This window comes from Triturus cristatus, chromosome 9 (genome assembly GCF_964204655.1).
Source record: "Triturus cristatus chromosome 9, aTriCri1.1, whole genome shotgun sequence".
NCBI classification, from domain to species: Eukaryota; Metazoa; Chordata; class Amphibia; order Caudata; family Salamandridae; genus Triturus; species Triturus cristatus.
Genome location: NC_140592.1, coordinates 802,954,142 through 802,976,751, shown reverse-complemented (window position 1 = coordinate 802,976,751; position 22,610 = coordinate 802,954,142). Strand labels below are relative to the sequence as shown.

At 43.2% G+C, this 22,610-nt stretch overlaps 1 protein-coding gene across 1 annotated transcript in view; it reads right to left on the bottom strand.

Moving 5' to 3' along the window:
* LOC146798868 (nesprin-2-like) overlaps positions 1–22,610 on the bottom strand; it is a 1,144,883-nt gene that overhangs the window by 602,384 nt on the left and 519,889 nt on the right. Inside the window, exons 52-57 of the mRNA XM_085627789.1 lie at positions 21,635–21,904; positions 19,816–20,100; positions 15,915–16,175; positions 12,436–12,705; positions 2,892–3,164; positions 137–400 (exon numbers count right to left, since the gene is read on the bottom strand). Coding sequence (XP_085483915.1) covers positions 137–400; positions 2,892–3,164; positions 12,436–12,705; positions 15,915–16,175; positions 19,816–20,100; positions 21,635–21,904 — 1,623 coding nt within the window. The remainder of the gene's footprint in view (positions 1–136; positions 401–2,891; positions 3,165–12,435; positions 12,706–15,914; positions 16,176–19,815; positions 20,101–21,634; positions 21,905–22,610) is intronic.

The window sequence follows — 22,610 nt, the reverse complement described above, 5'->3', positions numbered from 1 at the left end:
TGTAGAGTACAATAATGTCATAGAAGCACTCAAATATATTTACAAACATGTCTTGAATATATTTTAATTATTTGAGGTCCATAATAATGACTTGTATTTTGTTCCATTATGTGGTAATAGTCAAGCATACCATTACCTTTTCTTTAGGAATTTTCTCTGGCTCATCAGACATCTTTTCAGCTGGTTTCAAACTGCTCACTGTAGACACCTTCTTCTTTTTCACAACTTTGCGAGGAAGCCCACTTTTTGGCTTGATTTGCTGATCAAGGCTCCCACTCAAATCTTCCTGTTTACTTGTTTCTAAGTCATTCATAACCATTTCTGCAACTAATGCAGAAGCATCTGTTTTCTCGGAGTGTGAAATCTTCTCTAAAGGTTCTTCTTTCTGAACGGCTGGCACCTGCAGATTTAATAGTTTTTTTTAAAGATTGTGCAAAATCTTTTTTCATTGCAATTCAGTCTTCATTGACAGAGAAAACTAGACAATTCATTTGACACAACGTGGAAAAAGGGTTAGCAAAAGCCTGAAGCATAACTGATTACAGCCTGAAGGCTTGAAACATTCTGACCAGCAGAACTATTGAACTTCCTTCCTCTCAGCATCAGGAACCTTCACAAACATCAGTGAATGAATGTTGCCATAACCTTGAGTTGCTCACAGCGAGTTCTCATCAGTTAGGTGAACCATTGCACACATTAGCCCTCTGCCTCACTGCCAGTTCAATGTCTTATCAGTGGGTATGTATTAGAATACATTTTGCCCTCAGGAGATGCACTACTCACTTGCTCCAACCCTAATTGGAGCTCATCTCTCGCCTCAGCCTTCATTCACATATACACACACATATATACACACCTACACACATCATCCTCGACAATGCATGTACTAACAGCCTTCAGATAGTTAACCAATTGCACACCAGCGGCTGCTCCATTTAAGGGTGAATCCTGCTCACTGCTTTATTATTGAGGGACATCTCTGTCCCTCCTGTATGTCACCTTCCCATACATGAAGCCAACCACTGCTCTAACACACTGCACAACTTCAAATCTTTCCCTGATATCTTGTTAGGACTCTGTCCCTTCTGTCTTCCTTCAACATTTCTCACTTATGTATTTACTACGCTTTACTGTTGCACAATCTGTGATGTGACCACCCCACTGCTCAAAAAATACCCTAAAGAACTCCACCCTGTGCTCCTCATATGGGTCACACCAGGATATACATAAACTTAAACACCGGAATGCTTTGGGTCACACTTTGTGGGCGAATGCTGGAACAAATATTTGATCTTTGTCTCCCTCTTCAAGCCATAGTAACAGCTATCTGAGGTATCATGTTAATACATCTTTCCCTATCAATAGATCTTGGCTGCTTCACAATCCTGATCAAACCACCAACTAACGCAACAACTTCCTACAGGATAGTTTAGTGTCCCTTGAAAGTCTGCATTGGCAGATAAGATATGTTCATCTCCCCAACCTCGCTGAGAGCTGAACGACGATGATTTAAGGCTGCAGGGCAGAGCTCTATTTTGAATGTGCAGATTTTCTGAATGATGGCAAACTATGAACACTGAATTTTGACGTAATGGAATTGTGCTAGGAAACACCAGAGTCTTACCAAACAACAGGTGAGGAGTGAATTGTTACACCTTCTCCTTGAAGTTTAGACACCTTGGTGTGTGGAACATTAGGGCATAAACCATGATGTTAATTGAGTGGAAATGTTGGCGGGTTCCAAGATCTTAGGTATGCCTCACATTGAAACAAGAGGTACAGTCTGCAAACTAGATATGTGCGAATTGGTGGGCCGCTTTGGATGGATAGCAAGTGATAGAAACATTGGACCTGATTCACTAAGGCAAATATACACTTTTATGTAGGCTCATGATTGTTTGCTATTCGCAAAGGTATTTTACTTGTGGTATCATTACGAATGCGGAGTTTCTGAACATCAAAAGATAGAACTGTCCTATCTATTTAAGTGTGGAAACTCCACAGTTGTTAAGAAACTACTAGTAAAATACCTTTGTGAATAGCAAACAAGAATAAACGTACACAAAAGTGTAAGTTTAACTTTGTCAGTCAGGCCCTAAGATTTGAATTCTGTTTCTGGTGGCACTTTACATTTAGGCTAGGAAGGCAGTGAATGGCAGCACAGCAGATACTCTTTAGGCTGGAAAAATGAATGCCAGTGAGAATGTTTCTTTTGTTTCGGAATACATTCATGGGTGGCAGGAAAGATCCTGGCTGAAATTAATGCATTCTGTTTGACTAAGACTGAACTGATGCAGAGCATATGCCAATAGAATATCACACTGCATTCGTTACTACAGGATACTGCAAACCAATGAAAGAGCAAAGAGTTAAAAATAGCTGAAGATATAAAAAACATGGGGCTGGGAGGGGGACTCAGATATGGACGGATGAGGATGAAGGACTCAGAATTGTGAAGTAGAGATTGATAGCATGATGATTTACGAATGGAGTGCAAAAGGATAACGATTTGCAAGGAACAGACACTGATGGGGCAGGGAAAAGAGAAGTGAGTATGTGGAGACAGAAAAGAGGTTAGTAAATAAATAGATATATGATATAGGATATATGAGGGGTAGAGAAGTGGTATATCAGGTATGTTTAAACTTGTCCACATATGTTTTGAATGGAAAGGGTGGATGGAAATGGATGGTACAACAAGGGTTGTTCAGGAGACAATCATTGTATTGCAGCAGAATAAAAGAGTCTACTATCCATATAATAATAAAAAGAAAAATACAGGACTCTATTTGACCTTTCGAAGACATGCACATAAACAGTCACAAAACTCCTCAATTACGTTTCACACCATTATTAAGTACTATTGGTGTACTGTATCACAAAAGAAATACCTGAACAGGTCTACCGGCCATTTTTTCATGAGCATCAATCACTGTTTCAGCAGCTGACACCACTTCCACTACAAAATCCTTCACTTTAGGTTCTTCATGAGAAATTTCAAGTTCTGCTGCTACGGGGATCACAGATCTCTGGTCCACTTCTTCCTGTGTAAGTGTTTCAGTAGTCACCTCGACCATTTTCTGAACTTCTGAAGGAGTGTCATATTTAGCCGATTTCTCTGATGGTAAAATCTCAGATTTTTCCTGTTTCTCGCTAACATGGATCTGCAATGTTTCCAAAGTCACAAAGAGTTATGGGAATACTTTCTATATTCTATGCCAGAAGATAATGGCATATTCAACTTGATAAATTAATGTAAGACAGCGCGTTAAAAGATGTTGACAAACTCATCGCTTTTTTCTTAATTACTGAAAGAACTAATGCTGCAGACAAAAAACGTAGAACCGGGCTGTGAGCCCAAACTCACTCCCACCATTTTTGATAAAGTAGCTCAAAGTTGTCAGGTGCTGAGTGTGCGAAGGGGCCATGACTCTCGCCTATCTTGAGTCATGGATCAGGGCCCCTCTCCACACACAAATCTGCGCTAAATTAGGTGCTCACATGGTGTAAGCAGGCAAGGCCTAGCCTACCAATTTACAGGCAGTTCCATATAGAAGAAAACACGTCAAGAAGAAGGGGTGGGGGTTAAAATAAAGGTATGGTTTCCAATTTTATCTCCCAGATGACATTTTGCTCATCACAACAGCAAAAACCACTGAATGGATTTATCCAAAATACGACACAAATGTAGAACTTATGCATTTACAAAAGTATGCGTTTTATAACTTGGAATAACTATGTTCAGGAGTTTTGAAATATTAGCATTTAAGAAAGGCGCCAGGTGGGCTAAAAAAAATATACATGTTTTATACTATGATTTCTGAAAAGATTTATGTTGATTTGCTGGGAAATGTTTGCCGAGTATGCATGAAACATGTCAGACACTTAGCATACTTTTGGTATTTTAAAACAGGTATCGTTTCTTCGGAGTGGAAGGCAAAAACGAACTGTGTGAGAAATTGCCACAAAATGTGGCAGATATTCAGAAGGATGCATTTTCTATGAGTTTATATTGATCATTTTCTATTGATTAATACCTATGCCACTGTTTGTCGAATGTGCATAAAATGTGGCAGGCAGTAAGCAAGTTGTAGGCAGTACAGATGTTTCAGATATTATGCAAATCCAGTGGAAGGGGTGGTGGTATCAAAGGGAGATCAAACAAATTGCTAACATCTTTGGCACCTGCTATACATCCATAAGACTAACCCATGCAAAACGTCTCCCACATTTCCTGTGAATCTGTTAAAGGATACCTCAGTTAATAGCATTTGAATTGAAGGATTCATGCAGATTTGTCAGAGGATATCAAACTTATTAAGAAAACAAAAATATTTTTTAATATACACTCTCACCTAATCTATCACCAGGGTGTAATACATATTTATGCCATGGCAGCGAAAATAAAGGTGGCACAATAACATGTGTTATTTAGAGCAGCTAAACTAGTAATCCCAAACTCACACATTCATAACTACAATGTAGTGCTACAATTCCAATTTATTACCACAATAAAGCAAACATGCCATTAAAAAAGGAAAAGATTACTTACCATGTAACAATCTGTTCGTAGCTTGTAGTGCTATACATTTGCATGCGCCACACACTCCTGCGCAGGTGTTTGCAAGTTGCAATTTCAAAGACGTTTCAGGTCACTAAGGGCTAGATTTATCAAAGGATTGCATTGTCCTTGTCTCACGCAAATCCTAAATCAGATTCACCAAGCCTTGCAAGGCCACCATGCATGGCCCTGCGTTGCTTGGAGCATCTGGAGTAATGCAAGGCAGCGCAAGTCGTTGAAAGGAAGGTATTACATAGGTGGAGAGTGGGTGTTCGCACAAATGCACCCATGTATTTTGGCGCATTACCACATTTACCAAGACAGGTAAACCTGGAAATCTGTAACAATGCTGTACTGTGTCCTTGTTTTTACACTTTCTAAGTGTTTGGCATTCTGCTTCACACTTAGAAAGAGGAAAATGCCTCAAAGGATTAATTTTGTGCAGGAAAGTGTGTCTTCCTGCACAAAAACAACCCTGCCTGCAACACAGGCACCTTTGCATCCTGGTGCAAGGATCCTGTGTTGGCACTAGGCTGCAATGAGTGCATCAGCATAGAGAGAGAGCGCTGAAATGTGCCATATTTTAATAAATATTTAGTAAATATAATAGTAAATATTTCCATTTCACCCAGAGCAGCAAGTTGTCTAGCTGTGTTGCACTGCATCACTAATGATGGATGTGGCCCCAACTCCTTGTGACGCCACCATCAGTCCACAATGCGCCAGGAACAAAACTCCTCCTCAATTAGTCCTTAAAACGCTCCAGCATACTATCTGCCTTATTGCCAAATAGGCGAGTACCATCAAAGGACATGTCCATAAGAGGACTTTGTACATCCCCAGAAAAACCAGTGGACCGCAACCAGGCGTGACGACGGAGGGCCACTGTTGTGGAAATCGCCCTACCCAGTGAATCCACGGTGTCCAGTCCATACCTGATGGCGAACTTTGCTGCATCTGTCCCCTCAGCAACAACTTGGGAAAGCACTGTCCGAACCTCCTCCGGACACTGAGGCAACACCTGCGCAACCGTGTCCCACACAGCGCGGGAATAGTGGCCCGGCATGCGGTGTTCACCGACCGCAGCCCTTAGCTGGCAGATTATAACAGTTTGCCGAACTGTTCCAGCTTCTTGGATTCCTTATCCGGCGGAGTGGGCGAGAATGCTCTTTGGGAAGTGGAGGCCTGGATGACCAGGCTCTCCGGGGTTGGGTGGACGTACAGAAAAGCAGGGTCACCCGGGGCAGGGCGATGGCGCCCGCCTGCTTTCTTATCCACGGGGGAACCCGTGGCTGGCCTAGACCAGGTGCCCATCAAGACTTTAGTTAGGGCCTCACTGAACGGCTCCAAAGAGCTTGCCGTCGGCTGAAGCACTTCAGTGAGGAGATTAGTCTTGAGGGTCACTCTAGGCAGGTCAAGGGCCTCAGCTGCTCTAAGGAGCACAACTGTGTATGTAGTGCCCTCCTCCATAGCCACAGCAGGAGGAGAAAGAAATCAGGGTCAGAGGAGAGGTCAAGGCCACCGGCATCCTCTAGCTCTTCCATCCATTCCTGTTCCGACCCGCACTGCAGTGCGAGAGGATCCTCAGACCCTCCCAGTCGTCCCCTTCCTCCACTGCCCATGGAACAGGCTGCGGAGGTGGGAGAGGGACAGGGGAATACAAGTTGTCGCCCGGCACCGGGCGGCGCCGGTCCGGCTCCTTGTCCCAATTAGGGTCCCAACTGGGGGCACAATTGTCCGGAAAACCGGTCAAAGGCGGTAGCGGAACGAACAGAACCACTGCGGTGCCGGAGCCGCCAGCGGAGGTCCCTGCGGCACAGGAGCTGCTGGCGGAGGTCCAGGCAGTGGAGCCGGCAGCAAAGGAGGGTCCTCAACTGGGACCGCAGGGCCCGAAGGCGCACCAGCGGGAGCCCGAGGCCTAAGAGGCGGTCCATGGCTGCAAGAAAACTTGCCCCTGGGCAGGAGTCTCTGACAGACTCGGATAAGGTGGGTAGGCTGCGGGACACACAGGCTCCAAAGGAGAAGTGGGGGTGGTACCCCCGGCCCCCTCTTCCGTGTCCGGAGACCGACGGGGGGATGTCAGAGAGTGGAAATGCTTCTTTGACTTCTTCTTATGATGTCTCTTACCCGATTCCGAGTGTGAAGACTTCGACCCCGAGGAGTGATAATGATGGCTCCGCGTCGGGCCCTCGATCGACCCCTGAACCTCGAACGGCGTGGAGACGACTGCCGCGCCTCGAGCAGCTTACGGGACCTCTCCCGTAAGGCCTTCGGAGCCATGGCCAGACAGTCGGAACATGACCGGGAGTCATGGTCGCGCTCCAGACAGTAGAGACAGACGCCATGGGGGTCGGCCATCGACATCGTACGGCGACAGGCCCCGCAGGATTTAAACCCAGGCATCCCTACGTGGCACCAGGGGTCAAAGACTCAAAAAAAAGGAAGACAAAAGTCTCAAAAGTATAGTCTAAAAGTGACTAGGGTGCGTGCTCCAACCGGATCTGCGCTTGCTGGCACGGAAAAAGAAAGAACTGAAGTCAGCGAGCATGGGTGGCACCTAAGTAGTCTCCGTGACGTCATCTCGGCGCCTACGATGCCAGCGAAGGATGCGGAGCCGCACGACGCCACCTTCCAATGTGCAGGGGTACTGCTGATGAAAACTTTCAGGATCCATTCTGATGCCTGGGGATATTCTATGGTAAGGAATCTACCACTAACATGTCTCTTTCAGATGAGGAATTCTGTTCCTGACCTGAGCATCTTGTTAGGTTGGTACCAGTTGAGTTTTTTGGCAATGCAGCTTGGCCCATTTCCATACACAGTCCTATATACTAAACAAAAACCTTGAAGCGGATTTGTTTCCTGATGGGAAGCCAATGAAGAACTCTCAGACTAGGTGCAGGCAGGGACGGTGATGGGAGATTGAACATTTAGAGCAGGTTCAACAAATTACATGACTAGCTTATTCCTAAAATACTGCACATCCAAACAACTTCATTCCCTTACTGCTTTGCTGGTATATGGCCCAAGATCCTGCAGAAAAAACACAGGGATCGAGCCCTCTCGGTCATTATGCCCAGAGTTAGAACAACCTCACACTTGTCTTCTGGGTCGAACCTAACCATCTATTATTCCTCAAGGCACTCAAAACACATATTTTTTTGTAAATGTATAATGCTCTTATTTGATTTGTTTTGCATAGTGCCAGGACATGTTATGGTACTTTCACGCTTTATAAAACATAAACATAATCCCCAAATCACAAGAGTTAGGCCCAGATTTACAAAGAAAATGCATTTTGCTCTCTTGATACAAAGTGACATGAAAGATGACCTGCACGCTCCCCCACCGCTTTCTGCTTTCCGGCTGTTAATGTAGGTAAGGAGAACTTGTCTGTGGCAGGACTGCAAAAGAAACTGGGGGCCTCATCTACAAGAAAATGATGCAGCACAGCAAGCCATTTAGCTGTACTGTGATGCACAGGGATGCGTTGTATTAACAACCTGAAACATCCTTGTGCTTTCCCCTGAACTGGCGCACAATTGGCTGCCATGCGCCAGCGCAACCACCTACGTATCATTTTGCAAGGGTGTCTGCACTGCGGGGATGATTGTTTCTGTGCAGGAAGGGTCACTTTCAGCCTGCATGACTTTTCTTGGCCTTGTAAATATTTATCCCTTTTATGGATAACTCTACGTGAAAGGGGCGTTCCATGAGTGTTGCTGTGGTTGGTCCTAAGTATCATTCATGGAACTTGATGCATTCCCAGATTTACAACATTTTGTAAACCTGGGAATGCATCAGAATCCTACTCCTCCCCAGGGAAAGTGTATGGAGATGCAGTGAGGATATATACTTTTATTTCTCCTTTTTTTTCCTCTTTCCTCATTCTGCCGCACACATAGGAAGAGGAAAATGTCTTTAATGATTATTTTTGTGCATGTAGGTGTCCTTTCTGCACAAAAACAATCATCTCCTCAGCGCAGGCACCCTGGCAAAATGACGCAAGGGTGTCAGCGCTGGCGCACCACTGCTGTTTGTGAGCTGGCACAGGGGAGAAGGACAGGAATGCCCCGTACCTTGTAGAAACAGCGCATTCCTACCCTTTTATTTTGACGCATGGCAGCATAGCAGGAAGGCTTGCTACGCTGGCCTATGTCAAAATATTGTAAATGAGGCCGTCGTTTTTTTTATTGGTAAGTCAATGTGAATGATGTTTGTGTACGAGTGGTAGGGTGCCCATGGCAGTGCAAAATTGATTGACCACAGTACAATCAATGTAATTTATGAATTGGAAGGTGGGGAAGCAACACTCCAAGGACGTCTTCATTCACTGAAAGTGGTTTGCGTTCACTAGGGGGGGAATTACAGAAAGTGCCCATGGGTACAAAGGAAGTTTGTAGGTTGGATCCAAATCACAGAAGCAGCTCCTCACACTTCTGTAGCCCCTTTTGTAACACTGATCACACTAGCCACAAGGGTGCACCTTTGACTACCAGGTGATGTCATCGATATATGCCTTCATTTGCAAGGAGCCATGTCACCATGTAAATGAGTGAAAACCAGTTCCAGGTTACCACATAGGCAAAGTAGGCACCGGCCTATCGGCCCTACTCCTTTAAGGGGCCTCGTGACAGCTGATCAAAATAATATTGATTTGATCTTGCAAGAACATTGCAATCAAGCTTTCTTAAATATTATTTACAAAAGATAGAAAAAAATGAATCAACTCAAAGAAACGAAAACTTTACATTAAAGACTCTATAGAGAAAATACTGTATTAATGTAATGTTCCCATTAACAATTTAAAGTACGTAAACCAGAGACATCAGATTCACATAACCGTTTGTCTCTTAAAAGGTCATCTACTGGCAGTTGTCAGTATGCAACAAAATTCCAGTGCATTGGGTATTAGGAGATACTGTGCGACATTTTGACTGCCTAGGGGCCTCCACAGGGTTTAATCCGGCACTGGTGAAAAGCTTTGCCCCTACAACAGAGCCAAACAGGTTGTCAGGAGGCGCACTCACTGTTTATCCCCTAGGAAGTGCCACACATACAGTACACACACCAATGTCCCCTTTGGAAAGAGGATGCAGGGATCGCAGAGGTCCCCAGGCATTCCTCCGCAGATGGGTAGACATACACACTGAAGCCACATGTGTGTGGGGGGGAGCCCCCTGTCAGCTGGTTACCTGCAATGAAAGATAGTGAAGCAGCTAACGAGCACGAATTGCCCATGTGCTGAGGAGAACACATTATTTTGTCTAATCTGGCACCCTAAACTGATGATGAGGAAGTCTGTTGCAGATTGGAACTATGTGCCGATGGCCAAGTAGTTTAATAGAGCACTAGGGGCAATTTATAGTTAAGCGAGAGGGAGTCAAAACATAAGGTACTGATTTCAACAAGACGTGAGGTTCTTTATATAGAAATTTCAGGGGAAAGATAAGAAACCAAGGCCAGTGTTATGAATAAAGTGCACCTTCCAACCCACTTGAGTTAGTACTTCGAGAGCAGGCTCGGACAGTGCACCATATCACAACAAAAATGCAGTTTTTTAGTGGTGGCATGAATATGCACCTGCATTGGGACCAGCACATTAGTGAAAGGAGGATGAGCTGTTTTTCACTGTGCAGGCAGCAATGTGGACGGTCTTTGAAAGGGAGGCAGAGACTCACTGCACCTGCATTGAGATGGATGCCTGGGCGGAAAGGTGACCCATAGGACCCCATTTACACCATCTGAGAAATTGGGTAGTTGGTTGGGAGGGTGAAAACCTACACAAACAATAGCCACAATCCTCCTCAGGGTGAACCATAAAAAAATCACTAAATTAACCTGTGATTAACTATCTCATACCTTAGCACATAACACATCAGGCTTGACTTAGAGGCATCGTGTAAAGCATTTTATGCAGCACAATAATAGTAATAAATCAAACACAAGAAACATTCAACTCCAAATTAGAATAATGGAGTAAAATGTAATAAATTATTGGACACCAAAACAACAAAAATACAATCAGTAGAACTGGAGATATGCCATTTTAAAGTTTTAAGGTAAGTATAGTACCCTAAAAGCACAATCTGCCACTCGTGGTTATGTGGTTGTGTGTGAACAGGTGAAAGTCACAACTTCAGGCCGAATATGATGGACTGTGGGCCGGATACAGGGACCAGGTTAGTCTCACTGAAAGAGTTACTATGGCAACATCGTACACCAACCTGACCCAAGCGAACTCATCACCAACCTACCCATCACCAACCAAGACAGCCACCTGACCGAATGGACAACCCTAGCCAGGGATGACACAGTGACAATCATGCAAATGATTTACTCCAGGGCCCCAACACATCCATTTCCCCATCACGCTTACAACCTCGGAACACCACCAACCAGCACGGCCCTCACCCCCTCCATCAAGTCCGCCACATTCGCGATGACTGAAAACATGCAGAAGTCAATGCCGTACTCAGGAAACCATCAACCAACGCCAACCAATGGCCTCCTGAAGAAATCATCTGGCGACCCAAACAAACTGAGTGACTTCAAACCCATCTGACCTCTGCTGGAATGAGTTCCGGATCCCCAAGAGGTGCCTCCTAGGTCCTGGAACCTTGGTGTGGCATTTGTTGAGCTCTTCCTTAAAGAAAAGATTAAATCCTGAAGTTGTGGGCTTTTCGGAATCGCAAACAGGCCAGTTTGTGGCAAGATCTTGCCATCCGCACCGACTGCCAGCAAAAAGCTCCAGTGAACCTTACTCTTTACGCTACAGCAACAGCTAGCAGTGACCTGTAACATGAGATCTGCACTTTGTGCTACAGCACTGACAGAGCGCATTGATCGCCAATGCTAAGCTCCAGCAATGTCCAGCAGGATTTTCACGCTACAGTGAAGACTATCCGTGACACATGACCTGCTCTTTGCACTACAGTGATGACCATACATGATGCTCTCCTTGCACCTCACAGCCTCATCCATTGCAAACGGAACTCTTCACGATGGACGTTTGGGTGCAATACTACCTTAAATCTTTGAAATTGCATATTTCTGGTCCCACTGATTAAATTTCTCTCATTTCGGTGTCAAATAGTGTATTAAACTTTACTCTATTTTTCTAAATTGGTTTGGGATTTTTCCTGTGTTGTGTTTTCACTTTATTACTGTTTGCCTACTACATGAATACTAGACACATTGTCAATAAGTTAGGCATGACTGCTTTTGTACCAAGCTCCCAGTAGGTAAAGCTCAGGTTAATATAATGACTGTTTATGGTTGACCCTGACAAGATTTGTGCTTGTTGTTTGAGAAGGGCTCGCACCCTCCTCAAACAAACCAATTTTTCTGAAGGACCAATGGTATGTTGATTTCCATATCGCTAGTTCCAAAAAAAGATGACCTGGATGTGGTAGTGATTAATTGAAGCAATCCATCCATTGCTTTCTTGCTTTCCTCAGTGCAACATTCTAAATACTATGGGTCCACTCAGAACAGGGTCTCATGCTTACGATGGATTTGGACTTAAGATTCGGCCTACTGAGGGTCACAAACAGGCCAAAATTGGTTCATGATTGCTTGTATTTCAGGTCAGAGGGTACCTCACCTGGAAGTTCAGGAGGACTATTTTTATTGGAGCAGGACCTATATTGATTTTCCCTGACCGTGGCTAAAAAACTAATGGTCTGAAATCTGGCCCAGAGTATTTACCAGTGGCTAGGATAAATTCAAGCAATCCATCCAATGCTTTTTTGTTTTCCTCTATAATCAAAAAATGGCTTCCATCAGAGTTCCTTAAACACATTGCAGACCCCAACTTTTTACAATAGTGTTGTAACACAGGCACATGTATTTTAGATTATATTTCAACATACCTGAAAATGCCCACTGAGTGCTTTCTCTTCTGCGTCAGAAACAACTGACATCTCTTCTTTCAGTGAAATATATTTCTCTTTAGATTCCCCATGAGAAATCTCATCTCTTGTTGTAATGGATGGCTCAGGACACTGGTGTAATTCTTCCTCTTTATTAGTTTCAGTAAAAGCCTCAATCATTTCCTGAAGTGGTGAAGGAGTGTCTTGGTCAGCCGGTTCACTTGGCAAAGTAACCTTTCCTTGTGTTTCTTCTTTCTTGCTAACAGTCACCTGCAGAGTTTACCCAAACACAAAAAAATAAAGGAACCATAGGGGGCCTTTCTACATTACAATACAGTGGCAGATTTAACAAATGAATGCAGCACAACATAGCAAGCAAAGGTTTTTTTTAAAAAAATGCATTGGTTGTATCAATTTATGACGATCCCTATTAAGAACCACTGCTCATGGACAACCTAGTCAAGTGTGTGACAGCAATCTAACTACAAAATGTAGCTAAAACATTTTTTTAAATATTTAACTCCAGAAGCTACACGAAGTAAGAACCCACCCATCAGAACTCATCTACCCAATATTACCATCTCTAGTAACCTAAAATCATAAGTCTAACTTCTTTCTCATTCACAAATTTAAGAGACTAATTTGGAGGTGGGTGATAAAAAGACATTTGCCAGAAACTGGTTATAGTTCTGTTTTCTCCACCCTATTCGAGGCCAGGGATGCTGGGTTTTCCAACAGTAAAGCCATTGCTAGCTTTGCAGTGAGAATGAACTTCAGCACTCGCAAACCACTGGTAAAAGTGCTATTAGGAGGCTTGCTCTTCATAGGGTCGACCTTACAGTGCTATGCTCACAAGCTTTTACCCTGTTCTGGACCTTCATGGACACTATGGATATCCTGGACAGGAAAAATACAGAAATGTCCACCACATTCTATGACAAATCGGCAAGAGATATTTTTTTTTCTCCACAGGACAAACTCTGCTTTGATGGTTTGTCTTCAGGAAACAAAAAAGTGTAGACAGGTCTGTCATGCCAACATAACATGACAGAGCTCATATTTGGAATCAAAAGAGGGCCTGTTAGTTCCTGGCTCCCAGACCACATGGGTAGCAGGTATCCTGCTTCCCACAGACCTGCAGCCAGCAACCTGTCACCCACATATAAAGATACCTGTGATGTCAGTTGGGACTTTCCATCAACATTGCTCAATGTCAACCAATCCGCCATGTCATGACTGTATCAAAAGCCGGTTAACTTTTTTTGCTGTCAAGGAACCCCCTTCCCCCCACATGCCCAATTCAAGGTTTTGTTTTTGAAAAACAAAAATCAATGCCCCAAATCTGCTTTGAGTTTTCTCCAAGTGCATCAAGGATATTTCGGATTTTTCCTCCCCAGTGGTGCGTGCCTTTCATGGTGGTTCACCACAAGGAGAAAACAGAGCATCAGCTGCCATGTCCTGAAGAGAGCAGGCCCATTATTCAGCAGTCATAGTGTGACTGAACCTTCGCAAAGAGTATTGCAGCATTTGAGCAAACTAAGGTTTTCTTAGAGAAAAAAACACTTTCACACTTTCAAATGAATGGGAGGTACTGATGGTAGGGCAAATGGGTATTATCCGAAATTTGGAATCCCTGTTCCTGCCCACTTTTAAATGAGACTAAATTTGGACTCAATTACCATTAGAGATTTGTTTAATGTCCATCGTGCCATGAACAAGCCAGAATCCAGCACAGGTGCTGCTAAAATACACATACCAAAGAGTGAAATGAATAAAGCACATGGAAACAAACTGTGAGCAAACTGCTAGTCATAATTGATTATTATAACAGCTCTTGATGTATTTTGACTAGTACATTTTAAATTGTGCTTTAATTAGTTTGATAGGACAACAACTATGTTTTCAATTGGGGAGATCAGTGCCAGATTATGCCAAAGTTATTCAATAGGGTCCTCTCACCATCTTGCATTGTTATTTCCCTTAGTGGTCCAATGCAACAATGACATTTCCAATGACAACCAAAAGATTTTGTGTTGTTGATTATGGTGTAGCTTGCTTTTGTACTGTTAGATTGGTGCAAACAACAATGAAAAATAGCTTCACACCATTCTATTCAATACATTCCCACCTTCAGGTCACTTATGAGTTGGTGATGAGGGGGCAGAACCCCAGGTATATCTTCACATTAAAGAATGGGACTTGAGGACTCCAAGTACAATTTGAATGTTCGAGAGATGTCAATAGGTGTGGCATGATTAAGAATGAGCAGTAAGGGGAATATAAAGCAAATCTTAAATTGAAATGTCACTGTAGTTATATGACCACGTACGTTTAGAATGACGCTGAAGTTCCTAGAGAGGGTCAGCCTGCAACGTGCATTATTATTTTAATAAAGACCTATTTACTAAGATGGGTGTTCCAGGAGGGCAGCGAGATAATGCATGACTATGTTTTAATTTTGAGGCCTTGCATAGCAGGAAACCTGCAAGCTTTACTACTGGGATGATTGGTGCTGGAGAAGAACTTGGGGGAACATTACGATGGCGGGCAGACATCAGTCTGCCCGCCATCGCTGCGGAGCTGGGACTGCCTGCTGGTAAGGGGGCGGCCCCGCTGAGTGTATCAGGATGTGCCCGCCACTATGGCGGGAGCATCCAGGCCCCTGATCATTGCGGATGGTGCTGCTGGCTACAGCACCATTCGCAATGCACAAATGCCACGTAGTCCATTTCCATGCACAACGTGGCAGGCACCACACGATGCCTGCCACCTTGTGCATGGAAATGTAGGGGGGTACCATAGGTACCCCCCCAGTGCACATAGACCCTCCCCCCACACAGAGGGGGCCGCAACATGCCCCAGAAGCCAGCCTCCGCCAGCCTCTCCATGGCGGTGGAACCGCCATAGAAAGGCTGGGTGACGCCGGCATTGTAATCTGGCGGGCGGTGCGTGCTAGGCACCACCGCCATTTCACACATGCTGACCGCTCCACCAGGCAATCGTGATGATTGCTGTGGCGGAAGCATGGAGGGCGGTCTTTGTGACCGCCACGGTCACTAAGCGATTCCCCCGCCATCCTAATGTGGCAGGGGGGAAATGGAAGCCAGGTGGCGGAGGGACCCCCACCGCCGACCCGGCAGTGGCGGTCACTCCGCCATCGTAATGAGCCCCTTGGACATCATGTATGATGTAAAATGATGACAGAGATATAGATGCTAATTTTTTTTTTTTAATGTCATATTTTTTCTATTCACTCTGAAGCATTTTCTGGAATGTTACATGATGTCAGCTCTTTTTCAATAGAAAATGGCACTAAATGAATGTAAGCATTTAGGAAATACCTCTTTATGCAAATCCACAATTTAACCAGCAAGAGATGTGAATTCTTATCATTACTTGCATATTAAGTATTGGCTATTATTCTGTATGTATTATATACACTATGTAGCAATACATATTATAGCATCAGTTATGCATACCTCATATATTGTGCCAGGCCCCTTCTCTTCAGCATCAATGAGAACGGGAGAAACACTTGTCATCACCTTGCTTACTGAAGTAGGCTTCTTTCCAGATTCTTCATGAGAAAAGTTTAATTTTGTGCTGAGGGAGTCACCCTTTTGAATGGTTTCCATTCCAAGCCTAATTATTTCCTGAACTGACGATGAAGCAGTCTCTTTAGCTGATTCCTCTTTGGGTAGAACTTCCTCTGATGTTCCTTCGTCTTTACTGGTAGACACCTGAGATTTTTTTTAAAGTTAGAATTAAGTAATTTGCTTTAAAGTAATGCTTTCCTTTTAAAACTTTTCAACACAGTACTCGAAAAATAAAGTTTGTAACACAAATAGGTTCCTTCCCCTTTTCAGTAAAACAATGAAGTTGAACTGTTATTAGTTTGACAGAGAAATGGACAAAATATTATTGGAGTTGCATATTAAGGAGAATAATAGAGAGAGCAATAGCCTACTTTAAAATGTACCGGAATCTTCTAAATCTAAAAGATGCTGCCTCCTTTCCAGGCATGCTCACAATCAAAACAGGCTAAATCAGTAATTCAACCTAGTACTGTTCAGAAGTCATTGATATTACAATGACCACAGAGAAAGATATGCCTCATTTGCCTCATTTCCTTCATGATGTATTTGTGGAGGTGGGAGCTGGGGTTTTGATTTTCCTGAAAAAATCGGTAATTTTATTTAGAGAAGTGAGAAGCTATCAGGACATTTTTTATGTTTTGAAATGGGGAGTGTTAGGGCACACAATATCGTTCAAAGCGAGCTTTCAGCCGTCAGGATAATTTTTTACCTAAGTTGATTGTAAGGGGACACCTGGTACAGTAAATTTGGATTAGAGTGTAGAGGCTGGATGCACACAAGGTATGGTTTGGATTGGTATCACGGTACACCATTCATGCTTTGGACAGAAAGAAATGGCATACCACCAACAACATTGTTTGGATTTGTGATACATGTTCGGGTTTATCACAAAAAGAGGGACAGGGGCTTGGTAGGTCCAGCATACAGGCCCCATATAGCTATGACAAAAGCAGAGGTATGCAGTTCCTAAGAGGGGCGGGGAAAACGGCGGAAAGGGGATGAGGGGGCTAGGGGATTGTGGACAGTAGATACTAGGGGGGCATTACATAAGGTGCCCCTGGGGCACTTTGGTATTATAGAAGGGGGCACAGACGCTTGTGCTTCCCCTTCTATATTACCGATAGCGCTGGCGCACTTAAAGCGCCGGAGCTATCAACAGTGGGTGTTCCCTCATTTGCATAGGGGCGTGCCCTATGCAAATGAGGGAATTCCTTTGACTCTGCGCCCACGCCATATTGCAGATGGGGGCGCAGAGTCAAAGAAACCCTCAGAAGGCGCACTGTAAGTGCGCCATTTAAAAGGTGGTGCACTATCAGTGCGCCGCCTGAGAGCAGCCCTCTGAAAAGGTGCGCCAGGCGCAAACAATTCCAATACGTAATATGGCCCCAGGTGTTCCTAAAGTGTGGATTTAAAAATAGCGTTAGGACTCCCCAAAAACTTTTTTATACGCTGGGTACCTATGCTATGAGTCAGAACAACCAGCTAAAAAAGTACCCTGGATATCACGGTCGCGGCCAAAATAACCCCCCCCTTCTAGGTGTTCTCCAGAAGGTATACCTCACTTTTCCTTGTTTTTTTCCACGCTTTTACTTTAATACAGGACTACGCCAAGAGTCCAGACTGTAGGGGATGTGACCTTATTACACATACCCATACCGTCCCCTCTAGAGTAGATGAGGATCCCTCGGTCCTGATAAAATGCCAAGATCCAACTGGACTATTTAGAGCATGAAACATGTCGACCAGCCTCACCCCACACATATCACCCTGAGCTTAAGCAGGTACACTTTCCCCTCTTCAGCCATTACTTTTTATTCAGTTGCTTTTACTCATAGCATAGGTACCCAGTGAATAAATCTTTTTTGGGGGAGTTCTATAGCAATTTTTAAATCCACACTTTTTGCTTCCCATCTCTACTCACTACCCATATGCCCCCATACTGCTTTTCAGCTTCACGTCGGCAACCAGAGAAGACCTCCAGCAAACAGCACCCCTGCGGGGGCAGTTGCCAGTTTCAGCGCCGGCCCAACGAGGAGCTGGCCGATGATGAAGCATGACATCCATCCGGGTGTGTGAGGGCTCTTGTTCCTAATTGGAGCTATTTCATCTTTATTCTATTAGGAACACCTGGTATCTACTATCCACAAACCCCTAAATCCACTCCCCTCCCCTCCCTTTCCTTTTCCACACCCCTCCTAGGAACTGCATACCTCTGCTTTGGTCATACATGTTTGGGTGAAATGAATCATCTTAGTTGACATGTTGGCTTTTGCTTAGATTTTCCTTGAGTGACTGAATATAATAATAGCACATCACATCACATTCTCTATTACAGGCCGGACATCAGCACCTGCAGCACCAAAAGATGGGCAGGTAGAATCAAAATAGCAGGAAGAAAAATGGTTTGTGATAGCAGGGGAGATGGCTGGGGAGAAAGAGAAACTGTGATCCAGAGGGTAAGGAAAGCAGAGAAAGAAAGCAGGTTAAGACATTAGGATCGATCTCCAAGCGACAGAGACATGGAAGGCAAGACATCGACTGGGCAAGAAAAAGAGGTAAGCACTGGGCCAGAACATAGATGTGAGAGGGTATATGAGGGAATGAGGAGAGGAACAAAATAATGTGAATGAGGGTGGTAAGGATGGGCAGCAAGGAGTCACACATGACCTGGAAACTGGTGATGAAAGTGAAGTATACACTAGAGTATCCTATTTACAATGGAATAAGAGGTATGTATAGCAGAAGCAAGCAACCAGGAGCAACATGCATTTGAATCAAAACATAGCTTATGTCTCAGCAAGAATCTATAGAACCAGCAGTAAACCAGGCATGTTTAGGATTGAGCCAGTGATGGACATAGGTGTACAGTGAAATGCAGGGTAGAGACGTAGGACATTACATAAATATATTTTGAAATGAGTGGGAAAACAAGTATGTTTAAATTAGAAGGTATAAATTAGTATTCCACCCCAAGCAAAATATAACACGAGTTAGAGTCCTCACACAATGTTTCACAATGATACGTGGTATTTATTCCAATCAATTCTTGAAGTATCTTCACTACTTAACGTAGTATAAAGTCACACAAATCAACTTGATATCACAGATCTTCGTAAGAAGCAGCCTCCTCAAAAATGTAAAGTCACAGTATAATACAACGCAAATTTGGCTATTGCAGATAATTCTTGATGAGAACACAGCTTTCTCAAAAGGCAGCCAACACGTGTTACGTCATGTGCCTTTAAGCACAAAATACTTCTTCAGGGTTTCTAACGATTTGATGCAATGAACCAAAGTTTTAAAGGACTCAAGAATAAATGGGATATTCCCAGAAACCTGTCAAAGTACAGCAATTGTCTTCAACATTGCAGATTTCAAGTATCAGAGCATAGATTTGTAAAGCGAATTGCGAAGTAAGTTCGCTAAAGTTTTGAGGCTAGGCACGTCACGTGTTCATGACCGCTAGTCGTATCACCTCTGTCGAAACTCTGCAAAGTGGCGTTCAACGTGGTGAACCTACTTCGCAATTGGGAACTACCAAGTAATATTGAATATTGTTTTAAGACACTGGAGCACACAGCGCTTTACGAATTAATAGGATTAGGATAGAAGAGAAATAAGCAAAATATAGCATTCCATCATAGCACCTTGACTGCATTCATCAAAAAATCACAGAACAAGTGACTGACCACATATACGTACTTTCTACAAGAACTATTTCTCACATGTTAAGAAATATCACTGTTCTGAAACTTTGATTATTTAGAATATTATTCCAGATTACCTCAAACTTGCCACCAGCTATTTTCTCTTTCCCATCAGTCTCTGTTTCAGAAGCTGGTGGTACCACCTCATTTACTGAAAATTCCTTTTCTTTAGGTTCTTCATGCGAAATCCCTGTTTTCTCTGTGATGCCAGGCTCAGGCCTCTTGTCTAATTTGCCCTGTTTAATTGTTTCAGTATCAACCTCAATTAGTTCCTGAATGGCCGAAGGTGTGTCTTGTTTAGTTGATTCCTCTGACAACAGAACCTTCTCTGGTGTTGCTTCTTTCTTGCTGATAGTAACCTGCTGTTTCCAAAGACACAAAGACTTAGTAAACTAAACATTTTACATTGTTATAACTATTAAATCGTGGCAGAATTAACAAATGACTGCAGCATAGCATGGCAAACAAGGACATTGAATAAAGCATTGCTTTTATTAGTTGATGAAGTTCCCAATGAAAGAGCCATGGTCCTTGACACAACTAGGTTCTAGTCTTTGAAAGCAAGCCACTACCACCTTTTAAAAGAAAACAGTGACAAACATACATAAACAAATTTCTAATATAATTCACTCACCAACATGAAGCATCAACAGCAAAACACCATTTAGTACTTAACCACTAATGACCCTATGTCTAGCAAGTCTTGTAATCTAAACACACACATTATTTCTTTCTCCGTCATAAATCTAAGGACCTAATTTTAGAGGTGGGCAGTAATGAGAAAGCTGCCACAGAATGGTTTCTATTCCATTTGCTCCTCTGTTGTAACCACAGACTCATTTAGCTATTATTTTCTGAGGACAAACATCATTTTGAGAATTTGCCTTTATAAAATATTTTTAAAAACTGCAGACAGATCAAACATGCCACCATGTCTTAATGAATTTGTTTGGATAACAATTATTTCAATTGAAGATATCTCCCGACAGACAGAACAGATTTCATCAGAATTGTGCAATAAAGCACTTCTGCAATTTTGCACTATTATTTACACCAATGGCACAGTGCACAAATAACGTTACATAGAACTAACAAATGCAAGCATTTTCGAGCAGGGCAAAGTGTATTATGTATGAGTAGGTCGGTGCAAAGCAGCCTGACACCAGTTCAATCAATGCAATGTAGCTTCCCAGTAATTTATGAATTGAGGATGAGGCAGCAGAACCCTAGGTGTGTCTTTCAAATAAAGAATCCACTTGAGGGCACCAGGTAGGATTTGAATTTTGGTGAGATGGTTTCAATTTGAATTTGCAAAGGAGGTCAAGTGGAATCAAAGTAGTATACTTTAAAAAGAGATTTCTGCATGGCTACATAACATAAAGCACACTTGGAAAGTGTTTGAGGCCCTAGAGAGGGTCAGTCACCAATGAGCATTAGATATATGTTTCAACTTGTATACTTATGGCATAGCTTGGTGGTTCACGGAGGGTGAGGAGGCAGTACACAGGGATATTTTGAAACTCTGGCCTGGCTCAGCAGGAAACCTGGAAGCTTCAGAACTGGTAGGGTGGTGTTGGAGAAGAACTAGGACATCAGATACTTTGTGAAATGAATATAGGGAGCTGGTATATTATTTTGTCATGTCATATTTTTCCTATCTAACCTGATGTCACAAGTTTTCTCTTTTTTTCATAGAAAATACTGGTAACTGAATGTAAGTGTTTCGGTAAGACCTCATTAGACAAATCCCAATTCAATGGGCAGGGGAGGTAAAGTGCTATCATTTCATATTAAAGAATTGGCTATACTTCTACACACAGCATGTACATTGTAGTAAGGACTATCATCCTTTCAATACACTGGCATTTTATAGCATCCACAGCATCCTTTACATACCTCAGATACTGTGCCAGACACATTCTCTTCAGCATCAATAGCTAGTGTAGAAACAGTTGACATCACCTCACTCACTGAAGTAGGCTTCTTTCCAGATTCTTTGTGAGTAAACTCGAGTTTGGTTTTGACAGTCACTCCCCGTTGAATTGTTTCTACACCTGTCTTGATTATTTCCTGAACTGATGAAGAGGGAGTATCTTTTTCTGAATCCTCTATGGGTAGAATCGTCTCTGCTGCCCCTTCTTCCTCAATGACAGACACCTGAGGTTGCTTCAAAATAAGAATTAGTTAAGTAGTTGTAATGTGACACTTTCCTTTTTAAACTTCACAATACACTACATGACTAATACTGTTGGTAAAAAAATACTCTCATTCCCATTGTTTTGAAAACAAAGAAGTTGAACTCTTATTAGTTTGATACGAAGAGGAAGAGGTGTGGCGCTGCGGCCAGGGCGACTGACTCCGAAATCTGGGGATCACGGTTCAATCCCTGGCGCCGGCGGCAGATTAGCCCAGCACCATGTGACTCTGGGCAACAGCTTGCTTAATCTTCCCCACGGCCCCCAGCACCTAGAGACCCTTACGGGTGATTGTTCGCGCTTTACAAATGTGGATTATTATTATTAGTTTGATTCAGAAATAGAGAACATACTATTAGGAGTTATGTAGAAAGAACATCATGCCACTTCAAAGAGTAATAACCTACTTTAAATGTGGTGGAACCTTCTGAATCTAATATATGCAGTCTGCTTTGAAGGCATGCCTAGACTGGCTTTGAAATGGGAAAGCATGGAGTACTAGAAAATGCAATATACTTCAAATTGTAAGGTCAAAAGAGTGTTCAGACAACAGGATCATTTTCATTTGAATCTGGCGGTGATGGGGTACCAGGTACAGTAAAACTACATTAGAGTGTCGAGGTTAAGAGCAAGCAAAGGTATGTTTTGGAGTTGAGGTATAGTAAACCATTCTTGCT